Source organism: Haemaphysalis longicornis, unplaced genomic scaffold, assembly GCF_048455015.1.
Source record: "Haemaphysalis longicornis isolate Haplotype H1 unplaced genomic scaffold, Haemaphysalis longicornis Haplotype H1 scaffold_2, whole genome shotgun sequence".
NCBI lineage: Eukaryota > Metazoa > Arthropoda > Arachnida > Ixodida > Ixodidae > Haemaphysalis > Haemaphysalis longicornis.
The window spans coordinates 189,631,558-189,653,028 of record NW_027526295.1 but is presented as its reverse complement, the minus strand read 5'-3'; the positions used below and the strand labels follow the sequence as shown (position 1 = coordinate 189,653,028).

General features: G+C 46.0%; 1 protein-coding gene across 9 annotated transcripts in view; it reads right to left on the bottom strand.

Moving 5' to 3' along the window:
- The window catches only part of LOC144169668 (calcitonin gene-related peptide type 1 receptor-like), a 527,733-nt gene that overhangs the window by 10,441 nt on the left and 495,821 nt on the right, over nt 1–21,471 (bottom strand). For all 9 annotated transcript variants that reach the window (XR_013322493.1, XM_077698942.1, XM_077698941.1 and 6 more), the window contains 4 exons: nt 13,627–13,693; nt 6,692–6,777; nt 5,961–6,096; nt 1,571–1,612 (listed from right to left, as the gene is read on the bottom strand). Coding sequence is in view for 8 of the 9 variants with exons in the window: in XM_077698942.1 (XP_077555068.1) it covers nt 1,571–1,612; nt 5,961–6,096; nt 6,692–6,777; nt 13,627–13,693 (331 nt within the window). In the remaining variant the exon portion in view is untranslated. The remainder of the gene's footprint in view (nt 1–1,570; nt 1,613–5,960; nt 6,097–6,691; nt 6,778–13,626; nt 13,694–21,471) is intronic.

Sequence of the window (21,471 nt, the reverse complement as noted above, 5' to 3'; positions counted from 1 at the left end):
GGAACTAAGAAATTGTGTGGTCAGGGCTAGTTTTCCTATGACACAGCGCTTCACAGCCGCGATGAAAACATTGGGCGGACAGGGCACTACTGGCACGCGATGCTTCCTGATCGAACGCAACACGTCTGCCATGATACATTCTAATGCGGACGCCATGCTACCAATCTAAACGCGGCCCTTGCGGCGGTTATTTCTGGGTTTGTCACCAAATAGGAGGTTGGTGCGTGCTCATCGAAGGAAGCCACGCGCGGCGCAAATGGGACAGGAGGAAAGCCCCCATCGTGTCCGTCGCTGCGCGGACATCCGTTCCTCACATGTCGGAGGCACAGGCCGTGGCGCAGCAGCCAAACCGGCGTCGCCAGCTTCAAACATCTGGCAGTCTGGCTAGCAAAGAACCCGTCTAAAGCGCCGTTCGCTTGCAAGGTGTAGGTGGTATTCATTGAAAAGTTTAGCTGTCCATTTCTTCGCTTGACAACGCTAGAAAGGGCCACAGACATGGCCACAACGCGACAGACATTGCACGGCTTGTGCCACTGCGCCTGCACGCAAAACAAAAAAAAAAAAAAACAAAAAAAAAACACCGGCGTGCGTTGTCTGTTCCGTGTGAACCCGATTCTCAATGGTGGTGTCAACAGAGAGGTTATTAATCCCGCTCACATTGGAGTCGAGGCATTACTTTGCGTTCGGTGGGGTAGAGCTTGGAACATCCAACCCATATTTTGTGCTTAGCCCGGTCAAGTACCGCCACCCCGCGGAGCCCGACGTAACCATTGACCGCGCACTCACATGGTTGCCTGCATGCGTGTATCGCTAGTGAATACAAGCTATACGCTATGACGGCAGTCCCGACACCAGTGGACGCATATCTTTTAAGTGCTATTACTGCGTTTTTTGAAACGACGTTTTGAAGTCGTTTTTTAAACAGTAAATGGCGGTGTCGTCTGCTGAAAACGTCGCTTCACGGCGGCTTTGTCATACAACTCCGTATTAAACTCAGTGGCACTGGCCCCGCTAAGTTAACCAGCAAAACTAGTAAAGCATGTAGCGTTGATTCGAAAATTTTAAATTTAAAATCAGATTGATCAGCATCACAACGTTTACTTGGTATATTACGGAGCGATTACTCCATCGTTTTGCACTTTTTTAGAGGGTACTAGCGATGTTTTAGCCCTGAAACACAAACATAGGCGGAACGATTTCACTTGAAATAGCATTAATTTTCCAGGTGCTCGCAGGATCTGTGCAAACGTTGACCACGGAATAACGAAAATAATAAATGTAGCCATAACCTCATCGCAAAAGAAAACTGAACGGCGTTCACAAAAATGTCATAACTGCGTTCTCAGATGGCTAGCCTTGCAGGCAATAATAGCGCTCTACACTGTTTATATTATATAACAGCAAACCGGTGGACTGCAGCACCACAATATTGTCATCCAAACATAGACAGGGTCAAAGGAAAGGTTCATAAGTAGGTTTAGTTTAACGTCACAACCAAACTGAACATTTTCTGTAAAAGATAATTAGTTCCAAAATTTGACCTCTTAGGTAGACTGTGTACGGCACTTACCTCCCCGTTGAGATAGCAGAATATCACAGCCACGAAAAAACCCTGCAAAGTACAAAATGAGAATTATGCAGCACAAAATAAATGCTTGGTTCAAAACAACAACACAAAAAAATGTGGAGAAACGTGCGCAGAGAATTCACACAAATGTCACTCAAATTCTTTTGAGAAATCCGCACTGTCTCAGCAGGGGTCAGATGGGGGTCACTGAGGTCACGGTAGAGGTCAGAACTGTTACTGTTCCCCATCAGTGAGCAAATTAAAAATTGGCCGCGTATCTGCTCCTTTCGTTGCAAATGTCGTCAAAAGAAAATAGTCTTTGTAGACATTTGCCAAAGCAATGCCCCCCTTTGCTTTTTTGCTAACCTATCATGCTGTTTCTGTTCCGTCGCGCTCATCCCAAGGTAAACACACTAAAGGTTAGCGCAAGGCGATTTGAATTTACCGTGTTCCACTGCTACAGGCGGGGTTCCTCGATGGCAGCGCTGCAGTACGGCGGAGACGTGCGTGAATCGAGGCGGCCGACTTCAAGGTTTATACAACCGCGTTGCCGTGCTCCACGTGCGTTCCAAGCAGAACGTGGAACCTAGCTAGTGGAACCTTTCTTTGCTGTTGCCCCGTGATTTTTCATATGCCGCCAGGAGGTTGCGGTTTTCTACAGTCGATGTCGAATATCATTTGCTATCGAAAAACCAAGCATCCAGGAATTTTTTAATAAAGAAACACTGTAAATATCCCTTGAGTACTAATTTCCTGTCTTATTATGTCTGGTGCTTGTTCAAAAAAGTTGACAAGTATAAACATATAAACCGGGCTTAGACGTTTACATTTGGCTGTGAGTATATAAGACTATTGCGCAGTAAGCATTTTACTTTGGTCGGGTGGCTGAATCGAGTTACAGACAGACAGACAGACGGAAAGACAGACAGACAGGCAGGCAGACCAAAATTTCTGGGTTTAAGTAGCCCAAGAAAGACTAACGTCTTTAAAAAATAGTGAGCTGCAATGGCGCATACAACATGGCGGGCGTAGACACTCAACAGTCGCAATTCGTCGCGTGTGTGAATTGGGCATGTAAAGCGGTAGAGTGATATCTCAATATCACATAACGGGCTGTATAGACGAAAAGTTCGGCGATAAATAAAGTTACTACAAGGTCTTTATTGAAGCCCATAAATGCGTGTAATGTTGCGATTTCTTATTCGTCTCTTTGCCTCTCATCTGTGTAGTATACGTGGAGACCTGTATTTTATTAATTAAATCGAAGCAACTTGCGCCGTGTGTCAATATCTCCTATTAATTTTAAACAGCAAGAGCGAAGGAAGCAAGCAACCCGTACTTCCGTGCTTTATGTGTGGATGCGCCAGTTAGATGGGCTTCAACTTTCTGTTCGCCTGCAAAGCAACGCGCCTGCATTGCGGTCGATGAGACCCAGATATGGAGCCCAGCACCGGTTTCCAATTTCTTTCCTTAGTCGCTTTACGGGTGGTCGCACGTGCGGTTGGGAATAATCTTCTTCGGATTTCATAGTTTCGTACGAACTTTCAGGCGTCCTTAGAAGCACAACCACGTTTCGTTGGCAATTCAACTTTCGTGTGCACTGGAAGAAAATTCTCTTTCTGCCTTCTCTCTTGCGAGCCAGTTCCTACAGAATTGAGGATTAAATAGCGCACCGAGACGACATAACGAGAACGAAAGACGAACACGCCTATAGGGATTGTAGTTTCTTCTCGAACCTTGATGTGCTATTTCATTCGTGCACAGCCACGAAACAGCTCGCCCGCCTTCACTCTTTATAGCTAATTAAACTTTGCGCCCTCTAGTCTGCTTTTACAACCTTTATTCAGAGGTTCTTGCTGCAGTGACTGCAATAAGTGGCAGTTCATTTATGTGATAAGCAGTTAAGGCTGGACAGATGAACGGAAATGGTATTAATCGTACAGCTCGGGGGTTTCAGCTGCAGTTTCGTCGCTTAAATCTAAAGGAAAGGATCTGCGTGAAATAAACGGAAGTGATACGCCTGAGACGGGACAGACTGTTATCGCAGCTGTCATAATATCTTCAAATAATGACATCATTTGACGTCTCAGCCAACTTAACTACGCAAAACGCCGTTTTTTACACGTCCATAGCCTACGATACGGCTGTTACATCGGTAGTCTGAACATAGCGTTAGGCTGGGTTCAGACTGTTGTCGCAACTGTCATGATAACTTTAAAGAATGACATAATTCCACGTCTCAGCCAACCGAACTGCATGACACGCCATTTATTCACGTTCATAGATCACGATATGGCTTTTGCGTCGGTTGTCTGATTGATTGATTGTGGGGGTTTAACGCGCCGACGCAACGCAGGCGATGAGGCGCGCCGTAGTGGAGGGCTCCGGATTAATTTTGACCACCTGGGGATCTTTATCGTGCGCCGAAATCTCGTACACACGGGCGTTTTTGCTTTTCGCCTCCATCGAAAAGCGGCCGCCGCGGCCGGGAATCGAGCCCGCGACCTTGTGCTAAGCAGCGCAACGCCTTAGCCACTGAGCCACCGCGGCGGGTACGTCGGTTGTCTGAACGTGGCCTTATACGCGCATTATGATTATAAACAACGGGTGACTTGGACCGGCCAACAATTAGCGGACTGCAAGCTGCAGCTTTCCGGTTATCGACGGCTCATGAGAAAGAAAAAGATGAGCACGAAAACTGGGTGTTGAAGAACGGATATTTAGGATCGAAACTGTGTTTTTACAGTGCTGATAAAATAAGGGATGTTGTTACCAACAGTACGATATATTGGGCGAATTTAATGTTCGTATCGGCACATTCAAACTAATGACAACAGCTGATTTAGTGTGAAGCAGGTGTTGAATGAAGGACGCTGTGGTGAGTTTGGGCCGTTGGAAGCACAAGCGCCGAAAGGCAAACAGATTCGCTCCCATCTTAGTGACTTGGCGGCCCGTCAAGCAATAGGCGGTGGTTTGAAGCACTTTGCCGAGCTTCGAGATACGCAGCCGTGCCCAGTCGTTGGCGCCGCGGGCGCCGCGGGCTGGGCAATTTGGCGCGAGCGCCTTGCTTTAATGAGGCTACAGCCTCAGAAGGCAAAGCCCGGGCTCGAGTTCGGAAGATTGATGACTTAGTAAGCATCGCCCTCTTTGTATGACACAGCACGGAACGTTCGAGTGGAACTATGATGCCTGAAATGGCTTCGCGCGGAAAATATTGCGGCCGAAATTTTTATCAGCAGGCTTCGTAACCTTGATGGCGTTACACGCCGAGCCTGGACTACCAGCATGGGCACTCAGCGGGATTGATTATTTTCCGCACTTGAGGAAAAAGCCGGCGCCCATTGCGCGTGCACTACGAATGCACTGTTCAACGCGTATACGCCTGGGCAAACGCTTATCTCAGCGACGCAGCCTGCCAGCGAGACATATTGCTGAGTGCGGCGCGAATCCGCACGAAGCTGCTCAAAGGAGTTTTAATCACCACACAAGTAATATAGCGGGCAATCAGCATTCGTTTTACGCTAATGCCACTAGGTTCGAACGTCTTTCGCCTTCCAGTGGATTCTTCATAAGCGCACGCCACCAACGTTAGAACCGTTCGCCGGACGTGCCCAGCTGGAACGAAACGTTTCGTGACGAATTGTGGTTTGACGAATTCTTACGAAGTGGGTAGCTCATTGAGACGGTACCTTCGCACAAACAACGTAAGGATTGTCATCGTTAGTTGAGCTCCGGCGCAGTACCAATGCCGTGGCATACCCTAATGGTGCGCACATGTATAAGAGACTTTTTGTATCAATAAATATGAAGCTGGTTTAAACGCACCCTGGCGAAAGTTGTTTATCGATACTATTTTCTGTCATCACCTCTCGCTCGCTCACCCACTCGCACGCGCACTTACCCACCCACCCACCCACCCACCCACCCACCCACTTATCCACCCACCCACCCACTCACTCACTCACTCACTCGGAAGTATCCTTAACAGTCAGCTAAAATCGATCGTGTTTCCTTTCGTCGCACTCATTTGGTCAGCGCGCAGGTAAACACGCTCATCAAGAAATATAAAATAATCTTACCAAATAAATTCCGTCCACTGGAAGCCTGGTAGGCTAGGTGCTTGAGTACTACCTCAGTACAAATCTACGTGGTACGTGGCTAACCACGCACCACGTAAATTGGAAGTACTCGAAGGTAATTCTAAGAAAGCTTCACGTTGAAAACGAATATTTGGAAACCAACTTAGCTATCCGCCAGCATTAAATACCTTAGATAAAAAAACTGCAAATAGAAGTCCTCGAATCGCAGAATTTCACCACAAACTTATAGCCGGCCGCAAAAGCGAATAATGAGCAGCGGGGAAAAATGCGAGAGAACCAAGTTCGTGCGTCACCTGCAGACCATCGGAGGCCTTGCTGATGTACTGGTAGACCTCCCAGGCTCCGCAGTTTGCGGGGCTCCGGTACACCGTCATCAGGAAGTGCATGCCGAACAGCGGGAACAGCACCAGCACCGCTCGAACAGCTTTCCTGCAGCGAATTTTGCGCGCTCTTCACTCTGATAAATACACCCTGCAATATATAAAAGGTAAAAAAATAACAACAAAGGAATACACAGGCAGAGGCTGCAATGTAGAAAGAGGGATAAAGGAACAGATTCCTCCTGCAAGGGGATGCACAGGAAATGGCCACCATACATCCCTGATTCGCTTGTTCTGCATATTCCATCCGTCATTTAAGTGTCTACTACAAAAAACTAACTCGCCCAAGGCTTGACGTTAAGTAATTTAGATGTTTAGTAACCTCCAGAACTCCGAATCAGGACAAATATTCCCGGTGTGCAAACTATAGGGTCAAATATAATCGCTTCCGGAAACTAGGTGCGTATGGTGTATGTCTCAGCAGTCCCTGAGGGACACTTTAACCACTCCTCAAAATAGGCTTCAGGAAAAGGAAAAAAAATCCCTTCGCATCCAGGCATTGCGCAATACGCCAACATGGAAATGGTTGAAAACCAGAAAAGCGTGGCCAACTTTTATGGGGACAGGTCATGGCCCCTTGCTCCTTCAGAAGCTAAATTTGTGGTGCTCCAATTTTAACAGGTCTTACTTCCCGATTGGCTTACCGAAACTGGCTAGGTTCATTGGTGTGGGTGCTCCTTAACTTGGTTACAAGGACCCGGATGATGTTGCAAAGGAAGACAAAGTTGGCCTGAAATGGAACGACAAAATGTTAATTTTATAGCATAACAACAAAAAAGAAGAAACGAGACAACACGAATAGACACTTCCCCACCGCCTTCTAATTATCACTAAGTGGTACCCTGTAGCAAATAAGAATTTTACCCCATCATTTGTCGATCTCCTGATTGGCCACGTGTCATTCACAGTGGAACAACCACAATAATAGATGAACACAACAGTTCAAGTGTCCAATTCTCTGTTGTTTGAAATATTGTGTCTGAGCAGAAACTGTAGTGTAAACAGCAAACCGTGCATGGTCTACTCAAGCTCTATAGTGAACGCGAATCGGCCAACAATTGGGAATGAATGAATGCATAAAATATTTATTCAACAACAGATGTTCCTGTTAGGGCACCTGCCAGGTGGAAGGGGATCCTCCGTCCGGGATCCCGTGGCTGTTGCCGGCTGTGGCTGACTGCGCGGGCTATATTAACCAGTTCAAGCTGGATCGCCGAGTCCTATTTAGCCAGCCGCACCGTCCACTGCTGAAGGGAGACCTGGTTTTTAAAGACGATAGTCTTTCTTGGGCTACTTAAACCCAGAAATTTCGGTCTGTCTGTATGTCTGTCCGTCTGTCTGTCTGTGACTCGATTCAGCAACCCGGCCAAACCAAAACAATGCCGGCGCAATAGTTTTATATAGTCACAGCTAAATCTATCTGTCTTAGTCCAGTGTAATGTTCATACCTGTCAACATTGCTGAAGAAGAACAAGACATTACGCAAATATTAGGGAACAAATTAAGGCAGAAGTGATGTTTGCAGTGCTCCTTTATAAAAAATCATACATGCTTGACGTCGGCGAAATTAAATACTTCATCAACTCCAGAAAAAAAAATTCCCTTTGCCGTCGCCTGCTGTCGCCCGCGCCACTATAGCTTCTTGCGGCATTTTAAAGAATCAACCGGACAAAGGTACGAAAGGTTCCACTAGATAGGTTCCACGTTCAGCTTGCAACGCACGTGGAGTAGGGAAACGCGGTTCTATAAACGTTGAAGTAGGGCGCCGTGATTTACGCGCGTCTTCGCCGTACGGGAGCGTTGGCATCGAGACACCCGGTTTGGAGCAGTGGAACGCGGGAAATTTAAATGATTTAAGCAAACCTTTGCCGTCTTTACCTTGGGACTAGCGCCACGCAAGAGGAGCAACATTAGAGGTGAGCGGGAAAGCGAAGGGAGGCATTTACTTGGCAAAAGTCAATAAAGACTATCGTCTTTTGACGACATTTGCAACGAAAGAAGCAGATACGCGGCCATTTTTTTTTTCTGGTAGTCTCATACCTGATGGTATAGGGTACCCAGTGCTGGCAAGTAATTGCGGGTGGCTTGATATTCGCTCGGATATATGGCAAGGAGGAGGGTGCGGTGCGGATAGGTGTTGGTTTGGAATCATCTTGAAGGTGGTAGCTTCATCTCTTGTGAGGTGATGGTGTGGATTGGGGAACATTCGGCGTTGGTATCGATAGTGGGCCAAGATAGTGTAGCGCAGGAGAGGTTGTTGATTAGATGCCGGGGGTGACGATCCTCCCGCGAGAGGAACTGCTCACAGACCACGGGAGTGTTCCGGGTTGTTTGGAGAATATGGAGTGCCGTTTTAGAAATGCATCCTAGCGGATAATTTCTGCAAGTGGTCTGTGGGTTCGTACTTGTGGCAACTGTGTCGTTGGTAGGACTAGTCATTTCATCGGCTATTGAGGCTTCTTCGGCAGTATCGATTGACGTCATCTTGACCGTGGTGGACGTTATATCCTGTCTCTGTCCGTTCACTACACAGGCTACATGGTCGGAATCGTGCGGATAAGGAGATGCGCCCACATAGAATGTATTGCGGTGAGATATGGAAATTGTATATGGAATACGGAATATGGAGATATGGAATATATGGAATATGGTGATATGGAACGTATAAGGAACGTATATGGAAATTTGGTGTCGAAGGCTGGATTCGGAGAGCGCAACATAGGAGCAGTTAGACCGGAGAGGCCTTCGTTCTACAGTCGACATCGGGATGATGATGTGATGATGACGATGATGGTGATGTGATGATGATGCCCAAGCGACTAACAGAAAGTACACAATGTTTAGTGGGTTGCTTAAGACTCAGACTTTCCTCACATATTCAGCTCAATGCACACCCAACCGAACTCAAAACTCCCTGTGAGACTTGCTTCACCGCACTGCTTCTCACTTTTACTCATTCCTGACTGTTGCGTCAAGAGGTTGGCTTTGTCGTACATTTATTACTTTCTCGACATTATTCAAAAACGTAAATGCCCAGTGACTGCTCTGCGCACCCTTGATTCGTATTTGCGCCAACGTGTGGCATAAAATTCCGACGCCATGAATACGATGACTGCGATTCCTTCAATAGTACGACTCCATTTTTGGCAAAAGTAGGACCAACTTTTTTCGAGTCGTTATGATTGTCCCGTCACACGCTACGAGCACATCGTTAATGGGTGCTTTTCGGGCCTAAAATAATATAGGCCGTAAGAAAGCTCATTTCATTGTACGCTTGGTTGAAAAGAATTCCCTAACGACGTCGTTTATGAAATTCGCCTGCGATGTTTGAGTACGTTTGGCAAAGGAATTTTTATAATGTCCATAAAATTATATTCGATAAGAGGCATTGTGGGAAGCCCTTTATAACCATTAAACTGTGTTAGCGGTGAAAAATTAAGTGTATCAAGAGGTGAGATGACGCGAAGCAACAACAAAGTCTATTAACGTCGCCGTAGACACACACACGAATAATACATTGGACATACCGGGCGAGAAGCCAAAACAAATTTTCGCAACATTCGTTGCAGGAAACGCTGTCGGCCTTAATGGATCCCCGCGAACACTTAACTTCGGCGAGCTCGACGACTGCTTTTAATGTGAACGGGGCGGTGCTAGAAAACTCATTTGTCAAGATTTTTCGTTATCGCCATCGGAACAGGGTATTACCGACAATATATCAAGCTGGGCTCAGATCAGCCTTGACAAGGACACAGAAAACACTTTTGCTGCTGCGGTGACGATGCTACTTCTAACCTCTTTTCGTGAGCCGGGCAGTGGATCGCAGTGACCCGCCTTAACATCAGTTATTCGTGTGTAAGATCCCTAGAACACAAATGTGTATTGGTGTATTGGTACAGGCGCCTGATGTACTTAAATGCTAAAAATATGTTCACTGTATACTTCGGACTCATGGGGCTTACATTTTTCGTGCATAACACGTTTTAGCTGTCGTACGACTTAACTACATGAGGTAGGAAGTGGAGAACTGGTGGAGAAACTGGAGCGGGAATGGAGACGGAAGTGAGAACATAAGCAAATAGAGCACTTCCGTACGCCGTTCTCCGCCCTTTGCTATCCCCCCTCACGCTCTCCTCGTCCCTGTCGAACACAAAAACCCTGTCCTCTCTTGATGAATTGAATAGAGGTCTGTTCAATGCAATTCACTTTTCCCGCCTTCACAGTGCTAGCGCGTTTTCTACTTGCACAGCTCGCACGCATTTATTTATTTTTCGTGTTTTGTTCTGCCTTGAAGAGCACGAGTGGGAGATCTGTTTTTTTTGTGTGTGTGTTTGATTTTTGATCTCATACGGGCGGGAGCCTTTCTGCGCCAATTTTAACGTGTCGTTTTTTTCTTCTGTGTCCACTTTTTCTAGCTTACAATCGTAAAAGCCAACCCAACAAGCATTACTAACTAAATGAACGCTGGGACTGCCGATTAAGTACCTATTCATCATCATCAGCCTATCTACGCCCACCGCAGGGCGTAGATCGCCGATTATTCTGGTCCTGTGCTAACTGCGACAAATTTATCCCCACAAACTTCTTGATCTCGTCTGCCCACCTAACTTGCTACTGCCCCCTGCCACGCATGGCTTCTCTAGGGATCTACTCTGTTACCCTCAATGACCAACGGTTATCTTGCCTTCGCATTACATGCCCTGCCCACATCCATTTCTTCTTAATTTCTACTAATATTTTCTTAACACGCGTATGTTCCCTGACCCACTGCGCTCTCTCCTTGTCTCTTAATATTGCACCAAGAACCTTCCGCTCCAGTGCTTGCTGATTCGTCCTCAATTTGAGTTGAACCCTCTTAGTGAGCCTCCAAGTTTCTGCCCCGTATGTGCGTACCGGTAAGATGCAGCTGTCATACACTTTCTTCTTCATGGACAATGGTAGGTTGCCATTCATTATCTGAGAATGCCTGCCGAACGCACCCCACCCCATTCTTATCCTTCTAATTATCTCTGCCTCATGGTTGGGATCCGTGGTCACAACTTGGCCTAAGTAGATATATTAGCTTACTACTTCTACTGCCTCGCCACCTACCTCAAATCGCTGTGCTCTTCCGAGGTTATCAAGCATTACTTTCGTTATATATGCATAGTCAAGTAGTACGTTTATTTTTACTCAAATGTACCCGCAGTTTTTTTTTTTTTTGTGCTAAATAATGGGGACATGTATGACTAGTGTCAGCGGTTCCAGGAGTTGGGAACGGTTCTGCCTATATAAACCTCTTATTAAAGTATCCTCCTAACTTTTGGCCGGAAGGCTGCATTGAGGGACATGCGGGGGTCTTTTTTCGCAGCCTCTGTTTGTGTGCCTGACGCCGCGTGACAGCGGTGGTACCGTGGACGAGCTGAGACGATAAGCCGGGCCCCTAAAGTGCTCTGAACTTAAAGCGGGAAATCAGCGTTGCAGTACCAGCCAGCGTCCTAGTAACGTTAGCTTTGCAATCGAAGTCGAATCATACAGGAAAAAAGATGAAACCGCTTGTTTTGGGGCAGGTGTACGGGTGATTGCGCCCGTACACCTAAATCGCGCCCTTATTCGCTCCAAAATGTGACGAAAAACCGGGCCCCTAAAGTGCGGGGCCTGGCTCGTCGTCGTAGCTCGTACGCGGTGTCGCTGTCTAGCCAACAAAGTCACTTAGCTTCACTCACCCAAACAGAGCCTCCGAAACGATACCTCGATTCAGCCTTCCGGCCAGAACTTGGGAGAATACTTGAATAAGAGGTTTATATAAGCAGAGCCGTTGGAAACTCCTCGAAGAGCGGTCTCTGGTCATACATGTCCTCATTATTTAGCGCAAAGAAAGCAACGGGTACATTTGAGTCAAAATATATGTACTTAAGCGGCAATGATCACCGCGTTAATTTAGTTAGGAATGCTTGGGTTGGTTTTACGATAGTAGTCTTGAAAATGCGGCCGCGGAAGAAAAAAGGACGGGTTATAAAGGGCAAAAAAAAAAAAAGGCACCACCAGCACGTGCGAGATGAAAGCAAGCACAAAAAGAACAGAACTGCCGTTCCTGCTATTCAAGGCCGATCAAGAAACAAAAGATAAAGATAAGGGTGCTAGCTGTCCCAGAGAAGGCGCGCAAGCACTAAGAAGGCGGGAAAATTGAAATGCATTGAACAAACCTCTGTTCGTTTAATAAGTTGAGAAGAGTTAGACCGGGAAAGGAAGAGCGTGAGGGGGCGGTAGCAAAGAGTGGTAAACGGTGCCACAGCGAATCACTGCTCGCACTTGAGTGTTTTCCCACTGAGTGGAACTGATTTAACTTTTTTTCAGCTGCATTGCTGCAACAAAAAGTGCGACAGGGGTCTCCAGACGTGGATACTGCGCGTTGATTACAGATGCACATTTGTACGAATCTAGCTATAACTATAAGATGTCTCATACAAATGCCTCATACAGATGCCTCGTACGAATGCTGTTTAAATGTGGATATGGGCTGATCTGAGACCTTGACTTTTGTAATGATTCCGGGATTATCACGCGACATGACGCGAAATGACAGCGGAGCTTTGGCGATAATCTCGATAATAATCGTGATCAGAATAATCCCTATAATTATCACTGAGTGAGGAGATAAGGTGACAAAGGGGCCGCTCGTTCAGGCACGTTCCTAGGCCGGCTCAGTTCGGTAGGCATACGTGAAGACATGAGACGTCTCCCGTCTTTCATAACGGCTTTCTGCGCCGGGGTGAGCGAACGCTCCAGGTCGCGCCGCTTCACGCCTCGCTCCGAGGCAACTGGGAGGAGCCAGCGGTGCTGGCGGATCCATGACTCACCTACGACCCGATGCTCTGGAAAACGCATGTGGCACAACCTCGCTTCAAAGATCAACTAATCTAGCGACTTAACCCGGCAAAATAGGCAATCAATTAACGCAGGCTTCGAAGAAGCCGACACTCCGAGCCTAATTCCCGCTATTCCTGCTCATGTCACCCTAAGATCCGTGGATATAACATAAGTCGACCAACGGCCCGCTAAGATTTCCCTCGCTAGACAACATGCCCCCTCCAGTTCGGAGTACGTAACATCTTGCCAGAGAGGCTTGCTTCTTAGCAATGATTACGTCGTTGCTATGGGACCACATGACGTCACAGACGATAGGGACGTCAGGCCAGCGCATACCCGCGTTCGGAGCCAATAGGAGGCTTTTTCGGCCACTGACTCCGTTTTTTAGCTCGATGAGTCATCTATGCTTTCTCATAAGAAAAACATTTTTAATTCGCTGATTTTCATAACTAACTCTCCTTTACATGCTGCCAGAGCCTTCACTCTCTTTTAGTGGGATGCGTATATCGGGGCGTGTTGTACGTGTGACTGTTTTCCGCACCCGAAAATTAGAAGAAAAAAAAAGTGGAACAATAAAACCCTACGTTAACTTTGGACACGGCCAAATTACTGCCACTCCAGTAAGGTAGTTTTGTGGCATGCCGAATGTTATGTGACGTAATTGAATACAACTGCGAGGATAAGCTGGCATCGTGTGCCCCATCAACCCTGAATTAGCGAAGGCACTCACGAAGAGGCAGAAGAGACTTGGCGCCAACGTGATCCAGTTGTACCCCTCCACGTTGTCCATCCAGCAACTGCATTCAGAAAGCAAGCGATCGCGCAATCCAGAGAGGGAGACAGAAAACAGAAAGCGGTGGCAGCCTGTTTAAGTTAAGAGCGACCAGAGACCCGATCGCTCTCGTGCGCCGTCAGGCCTTTGGCACGGCGAACGTGACAAAATAAAGCCAGCCAAGTGCACATGTGGCCGCCAGCAATGTAGCCGTGCTCGCGTAGGCAAGGCAACCAGCCCATCATGCAAAAATCACGAAACAACCGTACAAAGTAGAGTGCAGCCGTCAAGCTTGCCCAGAGATACATCCATGCGCAGCCTGCTGTCATGCAAGGCAGTTTATGCTAGGTGATCTCTTCATCCATTAAGAGGATCACTTTCGCTTCAAGGTAGCTTTTTTGTCAAGAATCATTTATCACAAAAAGCTCTCCCGCGTCACGGCCGCTTGCATAAGAAAAAGTCCCCTTCAGTAATGATCAGCCCGATTTTTCCAACTTCCACGTATGAACTGCCCTAATAATTGTGCTGGTGAAGCTACCAGGTTTTGCTCAAAATACAGTTCCAACGGCCGGAATTTACACGTAAGTCAGAGCCTTCACTTAAAAAAACAAATATGAAAGCGAGTTTACCATACCTGAATGTACAAAAGGCAAGGCGACATCATAGAAGTATTAGTCAGATATGCAATTTGATTTGCAAGGAGAGTTACTTATTCTTGCTTGTGCTCAGACATAAATTCCTGGGTGTTTCCTAAGAACAGTATTACCGTGAGGCAGCGGCACAGTAATCATTGAGTACAATCAAGCAGAAAAATATATTGTCATAAATGTGCGGGTACGGCGTGCCCAGACCATTCACCTTGCTTTCGATAATTCAAGCGTGCGATACCCCTTTAGAGCGTGTAATAAAGACAAACATTCCATTACTCAGTAACAAGCGGCTGTGGGGCACCCAAGCGATGCAACGAAGCAAACCGCACGAAAAAAATTGGCATTTACCCTAAAATTTGTAAGAAACTGTAAAAGCGCAAGAGTAATACATAAGAGGTGAGTGTTTCTACGTGGGTGTACGCGCATGCATTTACGCTTTTGGAATACGCGTAAACGCATGCTAGACTGGAAACATTATATGTTCAGGGAGCCATCAGCCAGTTTATCTCATTGAGGGTTTCACCAAATCAATTAAATGTTCAGTCACGCGGCACGAACATCTATTGGAACTCATACTTTCTGATGGCACTGAAGTTATTATAATATTCTTTTGTGAGACGGTGAGTTACTGACATTTCATTATAAATAATCTGTGATGGCCATACCTCGGCAAAGTTGGCGCGCCTCACTCAAACTCACTCACAATTTTTTTTTTCGAATCACCACTCACTCAAACTCAGACTCAATGCTGAGCAGCACATCTGCGCTCACTCAAACTCAAACTCACATTGAGCTCAAAACTCAGAACTCACTCGGACTCAAAACTCAAAATGTACTCAGAACTCAAAATGTACTCAAACTCAAAATGTAATCAAAACTCAAAATGTACTCAAACTCAAAATGTACTCAAACTCAATTTGGACTCAAAACTCAAAATGTACTCAAAACTCAAAATGTACTCAAACTCAAAGTGTACTCAAACTCAAAATGGACTCAAAACTCAAAATGTACTCAAACTCAAAATGAACTCAAAACTCAAAATGAACTCAAAACTCAAAATGTACTCAAACTCAAAGTGAACTCAAACTCAAAATGGACTCAAAACTCAAAATGTACTCAAACTCAAAATGAACTCAAAACTCAAAATGGACTCAAAACTCAAAATGTACTCAAACTCAAGTGAACTCAATACTCAAAATGTACTCAAACCTCAAAATGTACTCAAACTCAAAATGTACTCAAAACTCAAAATGTACTCAAACTCAAAATGGACTCAAAACTCAAAATGTACTCAAAACTCAAAATGAACTCAGAACTCAAAATGGGCTGAGAACTCAAAATGAATTCAGAACTCACATGGCCTCACAGAGATTGAGACAGTCAGAGAGTAGAGAGTGAGAGTTTGAGAGTGTGAGATTGAGAGTGTGAGAGTGAGAGTGAGAGTGAGTGTGAGTGTGAGTGAGAGTGTGAGTGAGAGTGTGAGTGTGACTGAGTGAGAGTGTGAGTGTGAGTGAGAGTGAGAGTGAAAGTGGGAGTGAGAGTGAGAGTGAGAGTGGGAGTGAGTGTGAGTGTGAGAGTGAGTGTGAGTGAGAGTGAGAGTGAGAGTGTGAGTGAGAGTGAGAGTGACAGTGTGAGTGAGAGTGAGAGTGAGAGTGTGAGAGTGAGAGTGAGAGTGAGAGCGTGAGTGAGTGTGAGTGAGAGTGAGAGTGAGAGTGTGAGTGAGAGTGAGAGTGAGAGTGAGAGCGTGAGCGTGAGTGTGAGTGAGAGTGAGAGTGAGAGTGTGAGTGTGAGTGTGACTGAGTGAGAGTGAGAGTGAGAGTGTGAGTGTGAGTGTGAGTGAGTGAGAGTGAGAGTGGGAGTGAGTGTGAGTGTGAGTGTGAGTGTGAGTGAGAGTGTGAGTGTGAGTGAGTGAGAGTGTGAGTGAGAGTGAGAGTGTGAGTGTGAGTGAGAGTGAGAGTGAGAGCGTGAGAGCGTGAGCGTGAGCGTGAGCGTGAGAGTGTGAGTGTGAGTGAGAGTGAAGGTGAGAGTGTGAGTGAGAGTGTGAGTGAGAGTGAGAGTGAGAGCGTGAGCGAGAGCGAGAGCGTGAGTGTGAGTGTGAGTGTGAGAGTGAGAGTGAGAGTGTGAGTGTGAGTGAGAGTGTGAGTGAGTGAGAGTGAGAGTGAGAGTGTGAGTGTGAGTGAGAGTGAGGGTGTATACCTTTTGCTGTATACCTTTTGCGATATCCTCATAATTATAACCAGAAAGCATTTTCATATTTGTCCCACGTGACCCCCTCGACGAGACCTTTAATTTGATACCCCACACACCCTAGCAGGGTCATATGGAATTCATACCAGTCAAACTAACCATGACTCATGACTGTAACCAGGACGCATTATTTAGGTGTCCGACATGATTCCCCTAACTGGAACCTTCAATTTGACGCCCCACATGCTTCAGCGGCCTCACCTTGAATTTAACCCCATCTATGACTCATAATGACCATCTCATGATTCGAACTACGAAGCCTTTTTTTTTATTTGTACCACGTGATTCCCCTTTCAAGACCGTAAATTTGATACCCTACACTCCCTAGCGGGGTCCCTTCGAATTTTACCCCAATATAATACTCGCCATGACAATCTAATGGTTATAACCAGGAAGCATTTTTGTATTTCTCCCACGTGATTCGGCTTATCAAGACCATTGATTTGATACCCATCACATCCTAGCGGAATCAATTTGAACGTTAAACCAATCAATGACTAACCATGACTATCTCATGATATAGCCCTACCACATTTTTGTCCCACGTGATTTTCCTTATCGGAACCTTCAATTTGATACCCCGGACACCCAGTGGCAACATTGTGAATTTTAACCTAATTTATGACCCATTTTGACTATGTCATAATAATAATCATAAGCACGTGATTACCCTCATCGAGACCTTTAATTTGATACGCCCTAGCGTCATGAACCTGAATTTTAACCGAATCTTTGATTTACCATGACTACGTCATGATATATCCATATCTCATGTTCGTCCCGAATGATTCCCCACATCGAGACCTTGAATTTGATTCCACACATGCCCTCGCAGCGTCATTTTGAATTTTAACCCAATCTATGACTCATTATGGCTGCCTGATGACTACAATCAGGAAGCATTTTTTTATTTACCCCGCGTGATTCCGTTAATCCGGACCTTTCATTTGATACCTTACACGCCTTAGCCTCATCAGTTTCACTTTTCACCCAATCTAATGTGGTCATTATTCTGTCTTAAGGGGCGCTGCCCAGTCAATTCAGCTAATTCATTTGAAACAGTAGAAAGGACAGCCCCCGCCCCCATTTCCCCCCGGCTCTCACCTCTTCCTTTGTGACCCCTAGTATATCAAGCCGTTAACAGTAGCAGGCGAACAACCAGCACGCCAGCGCCGCCGTGTGCTTTCCCAGCACCCTTTCCCACGCTCTTAGTGGATCCGTCAGGAGGAAAAGTTAAGACAACCCTTTTTTATGACCTCACCAGTCAATTATCACTCACGCGCCCAGCCGCGAAAATTAGGTATACAGCAAGTGCTTATGGCCATAAAAATTCAACAAGAAACTAAAAAAAATCACACACCACCTCCCTCCCAACCGATCATGCAGATCGCGATTGGTGCCATACCCGCAGGTAACTTGAATTCCGAGCCCACAGTGACGCATGAAACTTAAGAGCCAACCATAGCTTCCTGCTAGGCTACTCATATGTACTCAAACTCCAAATGGACTTAAAACTCCTATTTACTCAGAACTCAAAATGTACTCAAAACTCAATATGTAATCAAACTCAAAATGTGCTCAAACTCAAAATGTACACAGAACTCAAAATGGACTCAAACTCAAAATGTACTCAGAACTCAAAATGGACTCAAACTCAAAATGTACTCAGAACTCAAAAGGAGCTCAAACTCAAATTGTACTCAGAACTCAAAATAACTCAAACTCAAAATGGACTCAAACTCAAAATGTACTCAGAACTCAAAATGGACTCAAACTCAAAGTGTACTCAGAACTCAAAATGGACTCAAACTCAAAATGTACTCAGAACTCAAAATGGACTCAAACTCAAATTGTACTCAGAACTCAAAATGGACTCAAACTCAAAATGTACTCAGAACTCAAAATGGACTCAAACTCAAAATGTACTCAGAACTCAAAATGGACTCAAACTCAAAATGTACTCAGAACTCAAAATGGACTCAAACTCAAAATGTACTCAGAACTCAAAATGGACTCAAACTCAATCGGACTCAAACTCAGTCGTGATCAATCGGCTCAAACTCACTCAAGCTCAAACTCACCATGCCACACTAGCCTCGCGCTCACTCAAACTCAAACTCACGCGTGAGTTTGAGTCCAAATGAGTCTGAGTGAGTGGACTCATGAGTGAGTTTGCCGACCTCTGGTGATGGCCTCAACTGAATTCGGTTGCGGGTGGTTGTCACTCGATCTGAACTAAAACTGGCCTGTGCAGTCGGAAGTAAGCTTGGAACACTTGTTTGTCCGTATTCCTTTTGATGGCGATGCAGTTCTAGTGTTTCGTTATGCGAGAGGGACCGCTTATTTTGTTGGTGGAGGGGGGTAGATTTGATAAATGTGTCGTAGCAGCCACTGAGTCCAGTTGTGCGTATTCATTTTCCAGTTCGTTCTAAAACTGGAATAGGCAGTGGTAAGAACACTTCACACAATGAATGGAATTTGCGAGCCCTCGATCTGGCATGCGGTACAGCACTTGACTAAAACATAATTCATTTTGTAGCCCCTCATATTTGAATTCCCACCCCAATTTCTACGTATCTGAAGCCTGACTCCGAATATTTATTGACAGCTTTTCACTGCACAAATATTCGAGAAAGAATCTAGCAGTCACCCCCTGGTTTCTGATTACGCATTAGTGCACCAACAGAGCAAGCAGTGTGGTAACAAACACCGGAGGGTACGCGGAAATTTCGGCTAACAAAATAAACATCGTATCAAATATATCTTGAAGTTTCGCCCCCCCCCCCCCCCCCCCCCGGCTTTGCTACACTGTCATCGCTACAACAATGTACTATGACCGCACACGCACATTGCATGACAACAACGCCTGAACCACAGCCAAGCCTTGCATCGAGCACACCAAGCACCATACCAGCCAAGCGAGCCTACAGACACGTCATTTACCCATCAGTACTTACCTCGAGTCCTCTCTGTAACGGAACGACAAAGAAAGCACAGCAGTTAATCAGATTGGTAGGTGCAAAGCACTTTTATTAAGGACTAAAAAGGTCACGAACACCGCTAATCAGAGTGGAACAAAGTTCTCCAACTCAGCTGTATGTAGTACGCATGGAGAGGTTCGGTGTTCTCCATTCCCAAGCTTCTGCAGCACAAAAACTGAAGACCCGTTCTTTCAGAAAGTGAGATCTTGTGGTAACCATAGTCACTCTCCTTGTGATGAATAAAATCATCCCACAATCATCATCCACAGCTTCCGCTTCTCCCACTGCAATAATTGCCTCCTTGTAACCCAGATACTCCAGCCGCAAGATTCTGAACGCGATATTTTTTCGTCACATTTCTTACTAGGAATTTTTGTCAAGCCACGTCTGTCATTCGGCCTGCTACGAGACAAGGAGACGGGGCTCCAGCTGCAGCAAGTGAGCGCCAGTGTTACGAAAGGAAGCAAGGAAGAAAACTCCCTGCGTCACCTACAAATGTTCTTCATCCGTATTTTTGTTCTCGTGTGTCATACGTCTTCTTTGCATAAGATTCCTTCCTGCCTCTTACGTGATCTCTCGAGGTACTTTTGCATTTTGTTCGTCTTGAGATTTCGCCCTTCGGTAGACGCAATTATACCGCCTCCAAATGAAAAGACATAGCCTGCCGAGTAGTCTCAACTAATTAAAAAGTTGATAACAGGTTTTCATCACTGGTTTTTTATTTGCCTCTATTGGGTTCTCTCCATCACAGCCAACGTTACTTAGAATTTTGTGGTTGGGAGTGGCCTTCATTAAGGAATAATTTTTCCTCATAGGCACGGCCAGGAGCGCCCGCTGCGACACCTGTGGGGTTGGAAAAACACTTGAGCATGTGCTTTCTCGTTGCGCCCAACACGGGAAATACGCGTGTTGCCCACCGAGTCAGCCGACTGAACAATCAACCGTTCCCAGTAGAGACCAACTTAGGTCATCGACCGCTACGATCGGATTAGCAGAAGCCGACAAAAGCTCTTCTGACTATAGTGCCCAAAAAGGGAGTCAAGTGGGTGCGCGTCCCTGTTCCTATCCCCTCCTGTTCGCCTGCCCTATCTTTCATCCCCTGGACACCCCTCCCCCATGCCGAGTAGCAAACCAAGCTTTACTCCTGGCTAATTTTTCGGCTTTCCCGTTCACTTTTCTCCTATCTTTCTCTACTGAGCCTTTAAAAAATAACGCATTTAACCTTCATATATTCACATTTTCTGCTTTCTGCTTTTGTATATAGCTTCGTATTTGAGTTACTCCCGTATAGCGTTTCGCTAAACACAAATCCCTTGCCCGTATTCAGCTCGCAATATGAGTACTTTGCAAGGCCGTTGCTTGTGGGTCAACTGGAGCATGAGTCGAAAAAGGTAGGTTGATTGTGTTTCATGGTAGTTGTTTTGCTATCAATTAGTCGCGGGGAGTCCATATTTATTCCTACGCGTCGAAGACTGCCGTGCACAACTCCAGAAAGTATCGTGATTTCCTTGAGAGACTTTGTTCCCTTGTGGTCACCTCATTAAAATAAAGATACCCAGTCGTCCACGTGCCAAAGAGCCCAATTCGCGTGTTAGTGGCTGTCACCTGCACGTGAACGAGGGGCGTGATTTTTTCTCCCCTCTGCCCCCTCGTGACCCGTCTACGTCCTTTTAGACACCATTAATATCAATTAACAAATATGTTGAACAATTTGAACATCAACGAACAGCCGCGTGTCCTGCTGATTGCAGTATACGATATATTTAACTAAACTCTCGTTCTTGCATAATATTTGCCACACCGATACATTGTGCAAGAAGCAACAGCTTCCAGGAACTGCTGACGGTGGCGCTCACAGCAGTGATTACATGAATGTTACAGTCGCGGGAACCGTATGCTACGGGCCGGTGGCCAGAAGGGCAGAG